The 13894-nt window shown below is 36.7% G+C and overlaps 1 protein-coding gene across 3 annotated transcripts in view; it reads right to left on the minus strand.

The window, feature by feature from the left end:
- POLQ (DNA polymerase theta) overlaps positions 1-13894 on the minus strand; it is a 108077-nt gene that overhangs the window by 11370 nt on the left and 82813 nt on the right. For 2 of the 3 annotated variants that reach the window (XM_043473090.1, XM_043473091.1), the window contains 4 exons: positions 13669-13795; positions 12910-13031; positions 10247-10431; positions 4868-4979 (listed from right to left, as the gene is read on the minus strand). In XM_043473090.1, coding sequence (XP_043329025.1) covers positions 4868-4979; positions 10247-10431; positions 12910-13031; positions 13669-13795 — 546 coding nt within the window. The other variant, XM_043473092.1, reaches the window with a different exon arrangement.

Raw genomic sequence — 13894 nt, forward strand, 5'->3', positions numbered from 1 at the left:
AGAAATACATGTAAAGCAAGCTGTCATACATGCATGACAGCTTGCTTTACATGTATTTGAAAAAGTGCTTGCTTAGACAGCATGTATACATATACTGTGAAATGATTACCACAATAGGTTTAATTAACAGTCATTGTCTCATACAGCCATTAAACTTAGAAACTGAAAGGACTTTAGAAATGACATAAATCTCTTTGTCTTTTAACTACCACCACCAACAAAAAATACAAAACTAAACTCTAGAATGAGAGTGCAGGTACTAAAACCTAGGTGGTTTTATTATAGGACCTTAAGACTATTCCATGCTACTTTTCACAGGGTTCTGTTCTTTGATCACATTAATCCTCTTTCACTCTTTGATCTTAACAATTTCCAGGCTTGGGTTTCCCTGGTGGCTCAGACAGTAAAGAATCTGCCGGCAGTGCAGGAAACCCAACTTCAATTCCTGGGATGGGAAGAGCCCTTGAAGAAGGGAATGGCTACCCACTCCAGTATTCTTGCCTGGACAATTCCATGGACAAAGAAGCCTGGAGGGCTACAAAGAGCGGGGTTGCAAAGAGCTGAACACAACTGAGCAACTTACACTTTCACTTTACAGACTTAATAAGTTCCAACAGCTCCTTCTTAGCATCTATGCTACGATTCAAACAGGACCTAACTGAAACTAATGCATGAGTTATAACATTTCATTAGAAACACATACAACTTCTTAAAATTAAAAGACTATTCCCTATGCCAGAATTCATCCTTTGCTATATAGGTCCATTTTTAGGTCTTCAAATTCTTTGCTCCAGGTGGCCAATCTCTTCGTTGCTCACTCCCATCTCTGAGCTAGAAAAGTTCTCCTCTTCTGAAATATTCTATTTCTATGCTCTTTAAAACACATTCAGGTATAGAGAATGCCAATCTATCTTAATTCTCATGTGCTATTTCTGCTTTCTCTCAGCTCTGCTCATTCTAAGTAATAAACACTAATGCCTCCCAATTAAAACCCCACTTTTAAAGATTTCTGTTGTGTAGGTGGCACAGACTGTGGCTGATAGGAAGGTGAGAAAACCCAACAAGTGAAGCTGTTCATGATATCTGACCACTAGCACAGAAATTTCAGAAAGCAATCAGGCTCTCATCTTCTTCTCTAGAAGAATGACTGTGATACAGCTGAAAGAGCAAAGAAAAGGATGAGATTTAAAAGACTGCACCTCTATGAATTCTTTTACCTGACTCCTGCAGGAGGCCTTCAAATATTCAGACTGCAAGTACTGTAAAAAACAATCAATGCTGAGGTATATACAATAAGCACTTTAATAAATGTATATACCTTGGTAAAAACCACTACAAGATACAAAACATTTTAACCAACTTCACAGCCAGCTCACCATTATCAGCCTCAAACACTCATGGACCTACTTTAATACATCTTATCTTTTTCATGTTCTTGAATTTCATAAATATTGAATTTCACTGTATGTTCTCACTTATGTCTGCCTTCTCTTGCTAAGTAGCATTCCACTACAGAGACATACCAAAATTTGTTTATCCATAATCCTGCTGACAGATAATTTGGTCCTGTTAAAATGGAGACAGTAGGCCCAAAATGAAGTCACTTAGGCTTAACCCTACGTCAGCAAACCAAGACTTAATACCTAACTTGACTGCAGTCTCAATACCCCCAGGAGTAAAACCTTTAACCATTCAATCTGGAATTACATGGTCAGCTTTAGTGAAGTTATCTGCCCAACAGGGCCTTAGGAGGGTGACCTTGCCTGAAACAATACTACATTCTTTGCTAATAATTTCCTTTATCTGCCTACTCCATTTCTACCTAGAAAAAACTTTTTTACAGCTCAGTTCCTTTCTATTGCTAGATGGGATGTTGCTCAATTTATGAATCATAGAATAAAACCAATCTGATCTTTAAATTTACTCAGTTGATAAAGAGAAATGGAGTAACAGATACAGAGAACAAATAGGTTGTTGCCCGAGGCAGGGAGAATGGGGACGAGAGAAACAGGTGTAGGAGATTAAGAGGCACAAACTTTCAGTTATACGGCACATGTGTCACAAGTATGAAATGTACAGTGTGAGGAATACAGTCAATAACTATGTAATATCTTTGCATGGTGACAGATGGCAACTAGAATTATCATGGTGACCATTCAAAATGTGTAGAACTATCAAATCACTGCTGTACACCAGGAACTAACATAGTTTGTAGGTCAATTATATTTCAAAAACAAACTCACAGAAAAAGAGATTTAGATTTGTGGCTATCAGAGGTGGGGAGTAGGAGAAGGAACAGGTGAAGGTGGTCAAAAGATGCAAACTTCCAGTTATAAGAGAAATACTTGGAATGAAATATACAACACAATAAAGCTAATTAATACTGCAGAATGTTATATATGAAAACTGTTAAGAGAGCAAATTCTGAGAATTGTCACCACAAGGAAAAAACCTTTTTTTCTATTTCTTTAATGTCGTATCAAAATGAAAAGACAGCTGCTCACTAAATCTATGTGGTAATCATTTCAGGATGTATTTAAATCAAATGACTGTGCTGTACACCTTAAATTTATAAAGTGCTTTGTGTCAATTACAGCTCAATAAAACTGAGAAAATTTTTTTAAATTTATTCACTTGGATTTTTGTTGTCTAACATTTCCAGTCTTTGGCTGTTGTAAATAAAACTGCTATAACATTCACATACAAGTCTTTCCTTGGACATATGTTTTCATTTTTCTTGGGAAAATATCCAATAGTAGAACTGCAGAATCATACAGTTAATGGTATGTTTAACTTCAAATGAAAGAGCCTTACTGTTTTCCAAAGTGGTTGTACCATTTTACAACCAGTCAGCAATGTAAAAGAGACACAATTTTTAAAAATGTTAGCATTCTAATGTTTCTGTAATGGTATCTCTTTGTGGTTTTAATTTGCTTTTCCCTGAGGACTAATGATGATAACACTTGATGTAGTTATTCAAATATTTTCTTTTGTGAAGTGTATGTTCAAATCTTTCAAACTTTATTTTATTGCAGTATTTACGGTTCTTAGTACTGAGTTGTCAGACTTCTTTATATATTCCAGACACAAGTCCTTTGATAGATAATAGGAACTGTAAACATTTCCTCTCAGTCCATCACTTGCCTTGTATTTTCTTAATGGTACCTTTTATCCGTTATTTATTTTTTATGGTTAATTCAGTATTATCATTAGCTAAAAAACTGGTGTACCTCAGTGTCCACAAAGCTCCTCTCCCTTTTCTTCTGGAAGATTGATAGTTCTAGTTTTTACTTTCAAGTTAATGTTTCATATCAAGTTAATCTTTGAATTCATTATGAGATAAAAGCAGAAGTTCATCTTTTTTCCATACTGGTATCCAGCTGTTCTAGCACTTGGCTGACAAGACCATCTTTCCTCCATTGAATCACCACAGCAACGCTGCTGAAAAGCAATTCACCATGTACATACAGACACATTTCTGGATACTCTCGTGTTTCATTGTTCACTAAAACTACCCTTATGCCTATTCTTGATTACTGTAGTTTTAAATAAATTTTGAAACCAAGGAGAGTAAGTACTCAACACTGTACCTTTCCCTGCCAAAATTATTCTAGTTATTCCAGACTCTCTGGATTTCCACATAAGTTTAGAATCAGCCTGTCAAATTCAACACAAAAGTCTAATGATATTTTGACTGGAAATGCACTGAATCTATACAAGAATTTACAGAGAACTGTCATCATAATAATATGGTGCCTTCTAGTAAAATAACATGGTGAACCTCACATTTACTTAAGTATTCTTCAATTTCTCACAAACCCCAAAGGATTGCTTTTGGGTTCTCAATAAAGTCTTGTACATACTCTATTAAATTTATCCTAAGTATTTCATGTTTTTGATGTTACTGTAAATGGTTTTATTTTTACTTCATTCACTGTTTATTGATAGTATATAAAAATAACTGACTTTTACAAACTGACCTTATATGGTGGGAACCTGTGCTAAACTTAGTTATTTGTTCTAGTAGTTGCTTTTGTAGAATTCACATGATTTTCTATGTACAAGATAATGTCAAGTGAATAAGGCTTCTTTTTGGGGATTGGGGACAGAGTTGATTACAAAGGGACATAAAAGAGCTTTTTGAGATGATGGGGGAATGACTCTGTATCTTAGTTGTAGCATAGATTACATGACTGTGAGCATCTATCAAAATTCATAGAACTCAAAATTCAAAGGTGAATTTTACTGTATACAAATTACCTCAATATACTGCTAAAAGAAGAAAGAATTTAAAATGATGATATTCAAACTGCTCTATAAAAGCAATTGTTCTGTCTTAGTTTATGGTATATTTAATCAATGGTTTACTATTTCAGTAGTAGTAGTAGTGTCAGTCACTCAGTTGTGTCCAACTCTTTGCAACCCCATGGACTGTGGCCAGCCAGGCTCCTCTGTCCATGGGATTCTCCAGGTAAGAATACTGGAGTGGATTGCCATTCCCTTCTCCAGAGGATCTTCCCAACCCAGGGCTCAAACCCAGGTCTCCTGCATTACAGGCAGATTCTTTACCATCTGAGCTACAGGGAAGATCCTAAAGCATAGGACAATTCCTAGACTTAAAAGATTTCCACAGTGACACAGTAGTATATATATCAACTTCATTTTGCTATTCCATTTCTGTCTCTACTTTTATGAAAAAAGTACATTTTGTAAATAATGATAAAGTTACTGATATTTAATTAATAATGCTTGATGAAAACTTCTGTCAATAGAAAATTCTGTAACACACGTTTTTAAAAATATAATATGGAAACAGAGTTGAGAAGAATAGTATCTAGAAGATAATTAACACTCAGTACTTCCTTACCGGTGTATCTGGATTTGAAGGAGTCAATGTAGCAAGCAGCATCATTTTCTTTAATACCCATCTGCTCTCCCAAAGACTTAGCTCCCATTCCATAAATGATTCCATAGCAAATCTGAAAGGAACTCATCATACTTAGTACATAAATTACAGTTCAAGACCACATAAAATGCAAACCTAATAAGTTCATTAGGATAGAAATTTGGTAAATTTTTCATAGTAAGTCAAAGGAATGACTAGATTTGCTTTGATGGGTTAGATACATAGAAGCTGATATAAAGTGAAGCCTCTTCTGCCTTTTAGCAATACTTTTTGAGGTGGTAGAGGAAGAAAAGAATGAGTAGAGTGTGTGTGTGTGTGTGTGTGTGTGTGTGTGTGTGTGTTAAAAAAACAATGTTAGTGATTTAAAAGGGAAGATTTATTTTTGGCTGTCATTTATCCAGAAGTCTTCAAGGCAGCTTCCAAATCCTCATAATACTTCATTAACTGCTGCATATGGAGAAGGGACTGGCAACCCACTTTGGTATTCTTGCCTGGAGAATTTCATGGACACAGGAGCCTAGTGGGCTACAGTCCATGGGGTCAACTAACACTACTACTACTACTGGCTTCCCTCAAGGCTTTTTCTGACACCAATACAATGGGGAAGAAGACATGCACTGTTGGAGGAAAGAGACAATTCTGATTCCATGATGGATCTGTTTATTTGACTTTACCCTTTGTTTTTCATTACTTTTGTTATTATAATCACATAATGACTTGCAGGGACCTGTCCCTCTGCCTGAAGAGATTAATACATCCCCTCCCTAAAGGCCTGCCTCAGGGAACCTTGTTGCTCTGCTTGAAGATATTAATACATTCCCTCCTTAAAGCTGGCCATTCCAGGGGATATTTGCAAAATAATGGTCTTTATTTCAACTCCTCCCCTTCTATGTTCTATAAAAGAACCTGGGATCTGGACCCCCACAAGATGGTTATTTTGAGACATTAGTCTGCCATTTTCTAGGTCAACCAGCTTTCTGAATAAAATCATATCCCTTGCCTCAAAAAACAAAAAACAAAAACCTTCTGCTTAAAGAAATGCCTAGAAGTCAGAAAAGAGAAGTATTATAAACATTGCTCTCCTCACCTTTGAATAGGACTAAGAGCAGAAAGAATAGGTTACAATGGTTCATAACACGGAGGATGTCTTTGGAAATAAATATCCTCTTCATCTCATAGCCACCTGAAATCCCACAATTGCAGAATTCATTTGGGTTAAACACAAACTCTTGAGAAAATTTTGAGAGTAGTGTAGGAAAATGGTCCAAATAGGTCAAAAAGCAAACTAATTTAATAGTATGTATTGCCTGGGTTCAAATCCTAGTTCCACTGTTTAAAAGAGGCCTTGCACAAGCTACCTTGTATCTCCATTTCAACTATAGAATGAGGATAGTGTCAACTACAAATTGGTACTTGCCAAGCACATTACCAACAACTGAACAAGGGTGTTTCCCACCTGCCCCTACAGAAATTAAAGCCTGTGTTGCTACAGCTGTCAACATCCCTTGAGAGACTTCAAGGTGGAGAGAGGCATTCTGTGTTCCAGCAAATCTGGTAGGACAGGTATTTAGATAGTTAGATGTTTTTAGGAACAGATTTTATGATCTCAATCCTTGCATCTCCTCATACCTAGAAAAGGACTAAATCCCTTCATGGTGAATCATATCCTAGTAATTAGCAAAAAACCTTTTGTAAAATGAGCACTTAATGGTATTGAACTCCACCTTCACCAAAAACTTACATATTGACATTCCTCCCACTACCTATTTGAAGCAGTCTCTCAGAGCTATCTGAGGTGCTGCCTCCTAGGTGGCAGTCCTCATTTTGCCCCAAATAAATCTTAACTCACAACTCTCCAAGTTGTGCACCTGTTTTTAGTTGCCAATAGTAATAACTACATCAGGAGATTGTTAGGATTGTGCTAAGTAGCTTCAGTTGTGTCCGACTCTGCAATGCTATAGACTATAGCCCACCAGGTCCCTCTGTCCGTGGGATTCTCCAGGGAAAAATACTGGAGTGGGTTGCTGTGCCCTCCTCCAGGGTGTTAAGATGAGATGAGTTATTATATACATATGTTTAGGACACCATCTGACACAAAGCAAGTTCTATATAAATATTGTTAAATAAAAGTTAAAAAGAAAAATTGCAAAAAAAAAAAAGGATTATCAAAATTTCAAAGTACTTTTTTTTTTTAAACATCACATTTAGAATGGTTTTATTCCCTCCTGTTTTCTTTTTAGTCTTTTTACACATTGTAACTCAGATATCGCTTAGCTGACAACCTTGGCAATGCTGAGATGGTTGAGTGCGTGGTGATTCAAGAAAAAAAAAATGATATAGGATAAATAACTATTAAATCATGCAAGAACTTACTAAATACAGGCAGCTATTTAGCATCAGTGTATGCATGTTTAGATAGTAGAGTCAGAATGTCTAAGTTCTGGTTTTCTGAACTTATCCTAGCTCTACCACTGACAGCCATGATGTTAAGCAAACTACTATTAATAGCATAACTCCAGAAAGAATGAAGTGATGGAGCCAAAGCAAAAACAACTTCCAATTGTGGATGTGACTGGTGATGGAAGTAAAGTCTGATGTTGTAAAGAGCAATACTGCATAGGAACCTGAAATGTCAGGTCCATGAATCAAGGTAAATTGGAAGTGATCAAACGGGAGATGGAAAGAGTGAACATCGACATTTTAGGAATCAGTGAACTAAAACGGACTTGTATGGGTGACTTTAACTCAGATGACCATTACATCTAGTACTGTGGGCAAGAATCCCTTAGAAGAAATGGAGTGGCCATCATAGTCAACAAAAGAGTCCAAAATGCAGTACATGGATGTAATCTCAAAAACAACAGAATGACCTGTTTGTTTCCAAGGTAAACCATTCAATATCACAGTTATCCAAGTCTATGCCCTGACCAGTAATGCTGAAGAAGCTGATGTTGAACAGTTCTATGAAGACCTACAAGACCTTCTAGAACTAACACCCAAAAAAGATGTCCTTTTCATTATAGGGGACTAGAATGCAAAAGTAGGAAGTCAAGAAATACCTGGAGTAATGGGCAAATTTGGCCTTGGAGTACAGAATGAAGCAGGTCAAAGGCTAACAGACGTTTGAGAAGAGAACGCACTGGTCATAGCAAACACCCTCTTCCAACAACACAAGAGAAGACTCTACACATGGACATCACCAGATGGTCAATACCATCAGACTGATTATATTCTTTGCTGTCAAAGATGGAGAAGCTCTATACAGTCAGCAAAAACAAGACTGGAAGCTGACTGTGGCTCAGATCATGAGCTCCTTATTGCCAAATTCAGACTTACATTGAAGAAAGTATGGAAAACCACTAGATCATTCAGGTATGCCCTAAATCAAATCCCTTATGACTATACAGTGGAAGTGACAGATAGATTCAAGGGATTAGACCTGATAGAGTGCCTGAAGAACTATAGATGGAGGTTCATGACATTGTACAGGAGGCATCAGGACCATCCCTAAGAAAAAGAAATGCAAAAAGGCAAAATGGTTGTCTGAGGAGGCCTTACAAATAGCTATGAAAAGAAGAGAAGTGAAAGGCAAAGAAGAAAAGGAAAGATATACTCATTTGAATGCAGAGTTCCAAAGAATAGCAGGGAGAGATAAGAAAGCCCTCCTCAGTGATCAGTGCAAAGAAATAGAGTAGCCATTTAGAGGAAAACAATAGAATGGGAAAGACTAGAGATCTATTCAAGAAATTAGAGATACCAAGGGAACTTTTCATGCAAAAATGGACACAATGAAGGACAGAAATAGTATTCTCCTAACAGAAGTAGAAGATATTAAGAAGAGGTGGCAAGAATACACAGAAGAACTATACAAAAAAGATCTTCATGACCTGTGGTGCTGGAGAAGACTCCTGAGAGTCCCTGGACTGCAAGGAGATCCAACCAGTCAATCCTAAAGGAAATCAGTCCTGAATATTCATTGGAAGGACAGATGCTGAAGCTGAAACTCCAATACTCTGGCCACCTTATGCGAAGAACTGATTCATTGGAAAAGACCCCGATGCTGGGAAAGATTGAAGGCGGGAGAAGAAGGGATGACAGAGGATGAGACAGTTGGATGGCATCACTAACTCAATGGACATGAGTCTGAGTTAGCTCCGGGAGTTGGTGATGGACAGGGAAGCCTGGAGTGCTGCAGTCCATGGAGTCGCAGAGTTGGACATGACTGAGTGACTGAACTAAACTGAACTCCTTGAGGTTGGCTATTCCAGGGGATATTTGTAAGATAATGGTCTTTACTTCAACTCCTCCCCTTCTCTTTTCTATACTATTAATAGCATTCAATGCCTTGATTTCCTCCAATATAAAGTGGGAATAATTATAATACCTGTTTCATGAATTTATTATGAGCATTAAATGTTGGAATGTTACCTGTTTAACCCAGTTTGATTCTTGCTAAATGCAGAACCCTCGAAAAGATTAGAGAGAACAAAGCTGGCTTTCTAAATAGTGGAATAAACAAGTTTGGTGTTAAACAGGCAGTGGTGAGAAGTGTTTCATACCTAAAGAGCCCATCAAGAATCACAGCTGTGAATAATGAGAAGAGTAAATGTCAAACTAGTAAAGCAGGATCTTAGAGGTGAAAGTGGTATGCCTTTACCCCAGCCAACAACTCTGCTCTCTTGAAAAGGCCATCAGAGTTCCCACAGGTCACATGGTAAGGCAGTATCGGTGTTAATTCAGGCTAGGAAATGGTGTGAATGTGGCCTTTCATTTCCCTGTTCCTGACAGTCAAACAGAAGCAGGAACTAATATGGGCTTATCTGAAAGGTCTAAGGGCAGTATGAAATTTCACAAGCAGATCAGCCAACCACCAATGGTCTCAAAATACTAAAAAGCTAATAGTTATTGACTATAATCCACAGTTCAGTAATATATATATTTTCAAAAAACATTCAGAGAGCACCTTTCTATAAAAAGCACCATGGCTCAAAGTGTGTGAATGCAGAAAGACAAATATATGTATGCTTACAGGCTAGAGATTTGAAACACACACACACACACACACACACACACAGTATCTACCGTCACCACCACCATAATATCACTAATGCATATGGCTCTCCCAATACTAAGTAGCTTCAGACTAAGTCTATTGGATTCTTTACATTGACTCTACAAAGGAATATATGGATATCGTGAGACAGGCTCAGATGAATGTCATGAAAAATCCAAACAGGGAGAAATCAACTTCTCAAATGCAAATGACTGAGGCAGTTAAAAAAATTTTCTGCATCAGTAAAACCCTCTCCATTTGTGTTAAGTATGTTCACTAAAGATTACCTGCTTTGCTTGTTGCCTCAGATTATCCCCAACAGACTCTAGCTCAATCATCTTCCATTCAGCTGCAATACTCTTGAAAACATCAGCTCCAGTGTTTAGCACTTGAATGAGACGATGATCGTGGGATAAATGAGCCAAGATCCTCAGCTCAAGTTGAGAGTAATCAGCAGCTAATATTAAACCACCTGAAACAAATGATTTTAGAAAAGTTGGCACAAAGACAAAACCAAATACTGAGCAGGATGACAGAAATTCAGTTCCAACAAAGAACCTTGAGATCATGCATCCAAAAGCTAAAATCTTACTCTTGACTCAGTTCAGTTCTGTAACATGTAAAAATTTTTTCTGCTTAGCTTTCAAAGGTATGTAATGTATATAAAGCCACCTTTGACTTCTGCCCCTCAACCATTATGGTAGTGCTTTCCTCAGTGTTCCTATAACACTGACATAATATAAATGTCAGAGAGGTTCTTTCATGCCTCTCCCACACAACACTTAGCCACTAGGGACAGGATACTTAATCTTCCTTTGCATTCTATAGAAATACACAGTTCCTGGTACCTAACAGGTCAGAACAAATGGATGTTAATTGAATGAATGAATGACTGAATAAAGAAACTAGTTCCTAATGTGTGTGCATCTTAAGGGAGCAGGAAAGAAATGTGTACTTTGCTTTAAAAATAAAGTCGTTCAACAAAAAACAAGTCAGGTGGTCTGTATGTTCAGAAGAGTTATTAAGGGGATTCAAATAATTTATGTATGGACTAGAAATTTATCTATGGAAAAAACAAAATAAATAAAAGCCAGGTTAAAGAAAAATTAGAAAAATATTTGCAACTGATACCACAAAGGACTCACTGCTATATTACAAAAATGAGGTGCAATCAAGAACAAAATATAAATGAGCAGTTCACAGAAATAAAAACAAAAGAACCTTAAACATATTAAAGAATGCTTAACTTCATTGACAATAAAAGAAATGCAAATTAAATCTATAGTAAGAAGCAATCTTCTTCTACTTATATTGCAAAAATCCAGAGGTTGGACAGCACATTCTGTGGCAAGGCTGTGGAGAAAGAAACATTCATATATTGTTACTGGAAAGTAAATGGTAACTGTGCCCCCCCAAAGTAACTACACAGCAAGTTTATAATAGTCATAGGAGCTAAACCTATTACTAGAAAAGCGAAATGGAAAAAACATCCATAATGTAAATTATGGATGAAGCGGTATAAAATTATTTGAAGCTAGTCTGTGATGTGATGCATATTGTAAACTCCAAAATATCTAAGATACAGAATTTAAAAGATAGAAATAAAACAATAATAAAAATTCATTTATAGTTTTTAAAAAAGAATAAAGAACAGATAGAACAAAATACAAATGACAAGACAATAGACCTAAATCCAACTATACATCAATACTTACTCTAGATAGTTAACTAAACATTGTATTCAACTGGCAGAGATTTTCAGGTTAAATCCATATACATTTAAATAACCTTAATTTTTAAATTTTAAACAAAAGCAGTATAAAGTATTGTTGTGTTAAACACAATCTTATTACCTAAGTAAGAATAAATACATACCATGAAATATTATTCAGCCTTAAAAAAGAAAATTCTGACACAAATGCTATAACATGAATAAACCTTGAAGACATACTAAGTGAAATAAGCCTGGCACAAAAGTACAAATATTATATGATTTCATTATATGAAGTATAGAGAATGGTCAAATTCTAGATAGAATGGTGGTTGCCATGGGCTGTGGGTAGTTAGGGGGCAGAGTTATATTTAATGGGTACAGAGTTTCAGTTGGGGAAAATGAATAGTGCTAGAGATGAATGGTGGTAATGGTTGCACCACAACATGAATGTTCTTAATACCACAGAACTGAAAACTTTAACACAGTTACAATGGTAAAATGCTGGTAATTCATACTTAAAAAGCAAAACTGAAAACTGTCCAATGGCAATAAAACTATCATAGACATGATTTTACCCTTAGAATATAAACTTCTGACAGAACTAAATAAATTCAGGTGGTTAACTGCACTCACCCAGACCTGCCAGATGGCAAAAGATAAAAGAGCAAATATGTGTACTAATAGGGCTGATGCTTTGGGAGTTAGATCATGACTTAAAAAGGTTTTGATGATGAGTGCTGAGGAGAAGTCAGACAAGCCTTGAGGGCTACCCCATGCAACAGGAAGCAGCAGTGGGGAGAACTGCAGAAGAAACAAAAGAGCAAAACAAGTTAAAAAGGAACAAACAAAAAAAGTGCCTTTAGAAGTCAAGGGAGGAGAAAAACTGAAACAGAGGGTTCACAGAATGACAAATGCTGTAGAGAAGTCGAAGAGGATGAGGACTAACAAAATTCATTGGATTCTACAAAAAGGTTGACAGAGACTGAGGATAACATGATTTCAGTAGGATGCTGAGCAAATGCCCCAGAAGTTTCCCACAGAGCAGATCATGAAGACAATTATGAGTGACTGTTACAAATCTGGCAATACAAAAGGGAAAAATAGGCTCCACCAAAGAGAGGAAACAAGGAGGAAACAATGCATTCTTCTGAGTCTTATTCATAATTTGTTTTATCAGTGCTTTGAAAACCATTTCCACAGCAATAAGAAGCTCAAAACCATCATCAGTCACCTTACCTGTGAAAGGCACAAAGGCATGTCGCATGCTAACCGAGATGGGCATTCCTCTGTCTGAGGCTCTCTCTTCCATCTTTGCCTGGTGCCTGGCATTCATGCCACAGCCCTTCTTTTTTCCTCCTCTGTTGGAGCAAAAAATATCCATCAGTCGGACATGAGGTAGTATCAAACATATGAAAAGGGTCTGAGCTTTTCAGTAAGTCAGTATTTCTAAGAAATGTAAAAGCCTTATTTGAAACCCACTTTAAAGCTTAATAAAGATACTAGACCTTGTTCAGGAAACATTCAATTGAACAAGACATAAGGTATTTCTGTAATAACCTTTCCTACAAACTGCTTCACTCAACTCAATAAATCTCATAGATCGTATCTAATAGAAATGATCTGTGCTTTTTCTGAGCACATTCATCTGAGCAGATGGAGATGTCAGGAAGGGAGATATTTCAGACAGTGCTAAACTTGTCCCTTTAATATCTAACAAAGAAGCATACAGTGCTGGTTGATTTAATTAGGCACCCAGGATTTCAGCTTTTTACTGCCAACTAGTTTCTTTATAGACAGACTCAGGATTTGAAATGGGTAGTGCTCGGAATAGAACTGTGTATGCCTAGAACAGAAAATTAAACTATTTCATTATTTTACCCAATAGGCTGTTTTTGAGCCATTCATATTCCCAAAAGTATATTGAAACAAATAAAGACATTTGAGCCATTCATATTCCCAAAAGTATATTACCACAAATGAAGACAAATAGTCTACCTGCCCATAGGAAGTAGGCCTTTGCCTAGAGCTTGGGAAGGTGGGCTTTCCTCTACTACTGTTGGCATTTTTATCTCAAAATCTCTCGGTACATTCTGAATATTTGGCTCTATAAAGGTTATTCGTCCTAAAATCAAGCAGAATGAAGACATAAAATTACAGGGGTAAAAAAAAAAAAAATTAGAGGGGTAAGGGAGGAGGGGAAATCTGACATTTATTTTAACAA

This window comes from Cervus canadensis, chromosome 7, assembly GCF_019320065.1.
Source record: "Cervus canadensis isolate Bull #8, Minnesota chromosome 7, ASM1932006v1, whole genome shotgun sequence".
Classification (NCBI taxonomy): Eukaryota; Metazoa; Chordata; class Mammalia; order Artiodactyla; family Cervidae; genus Cervus; species Cervus canadensis.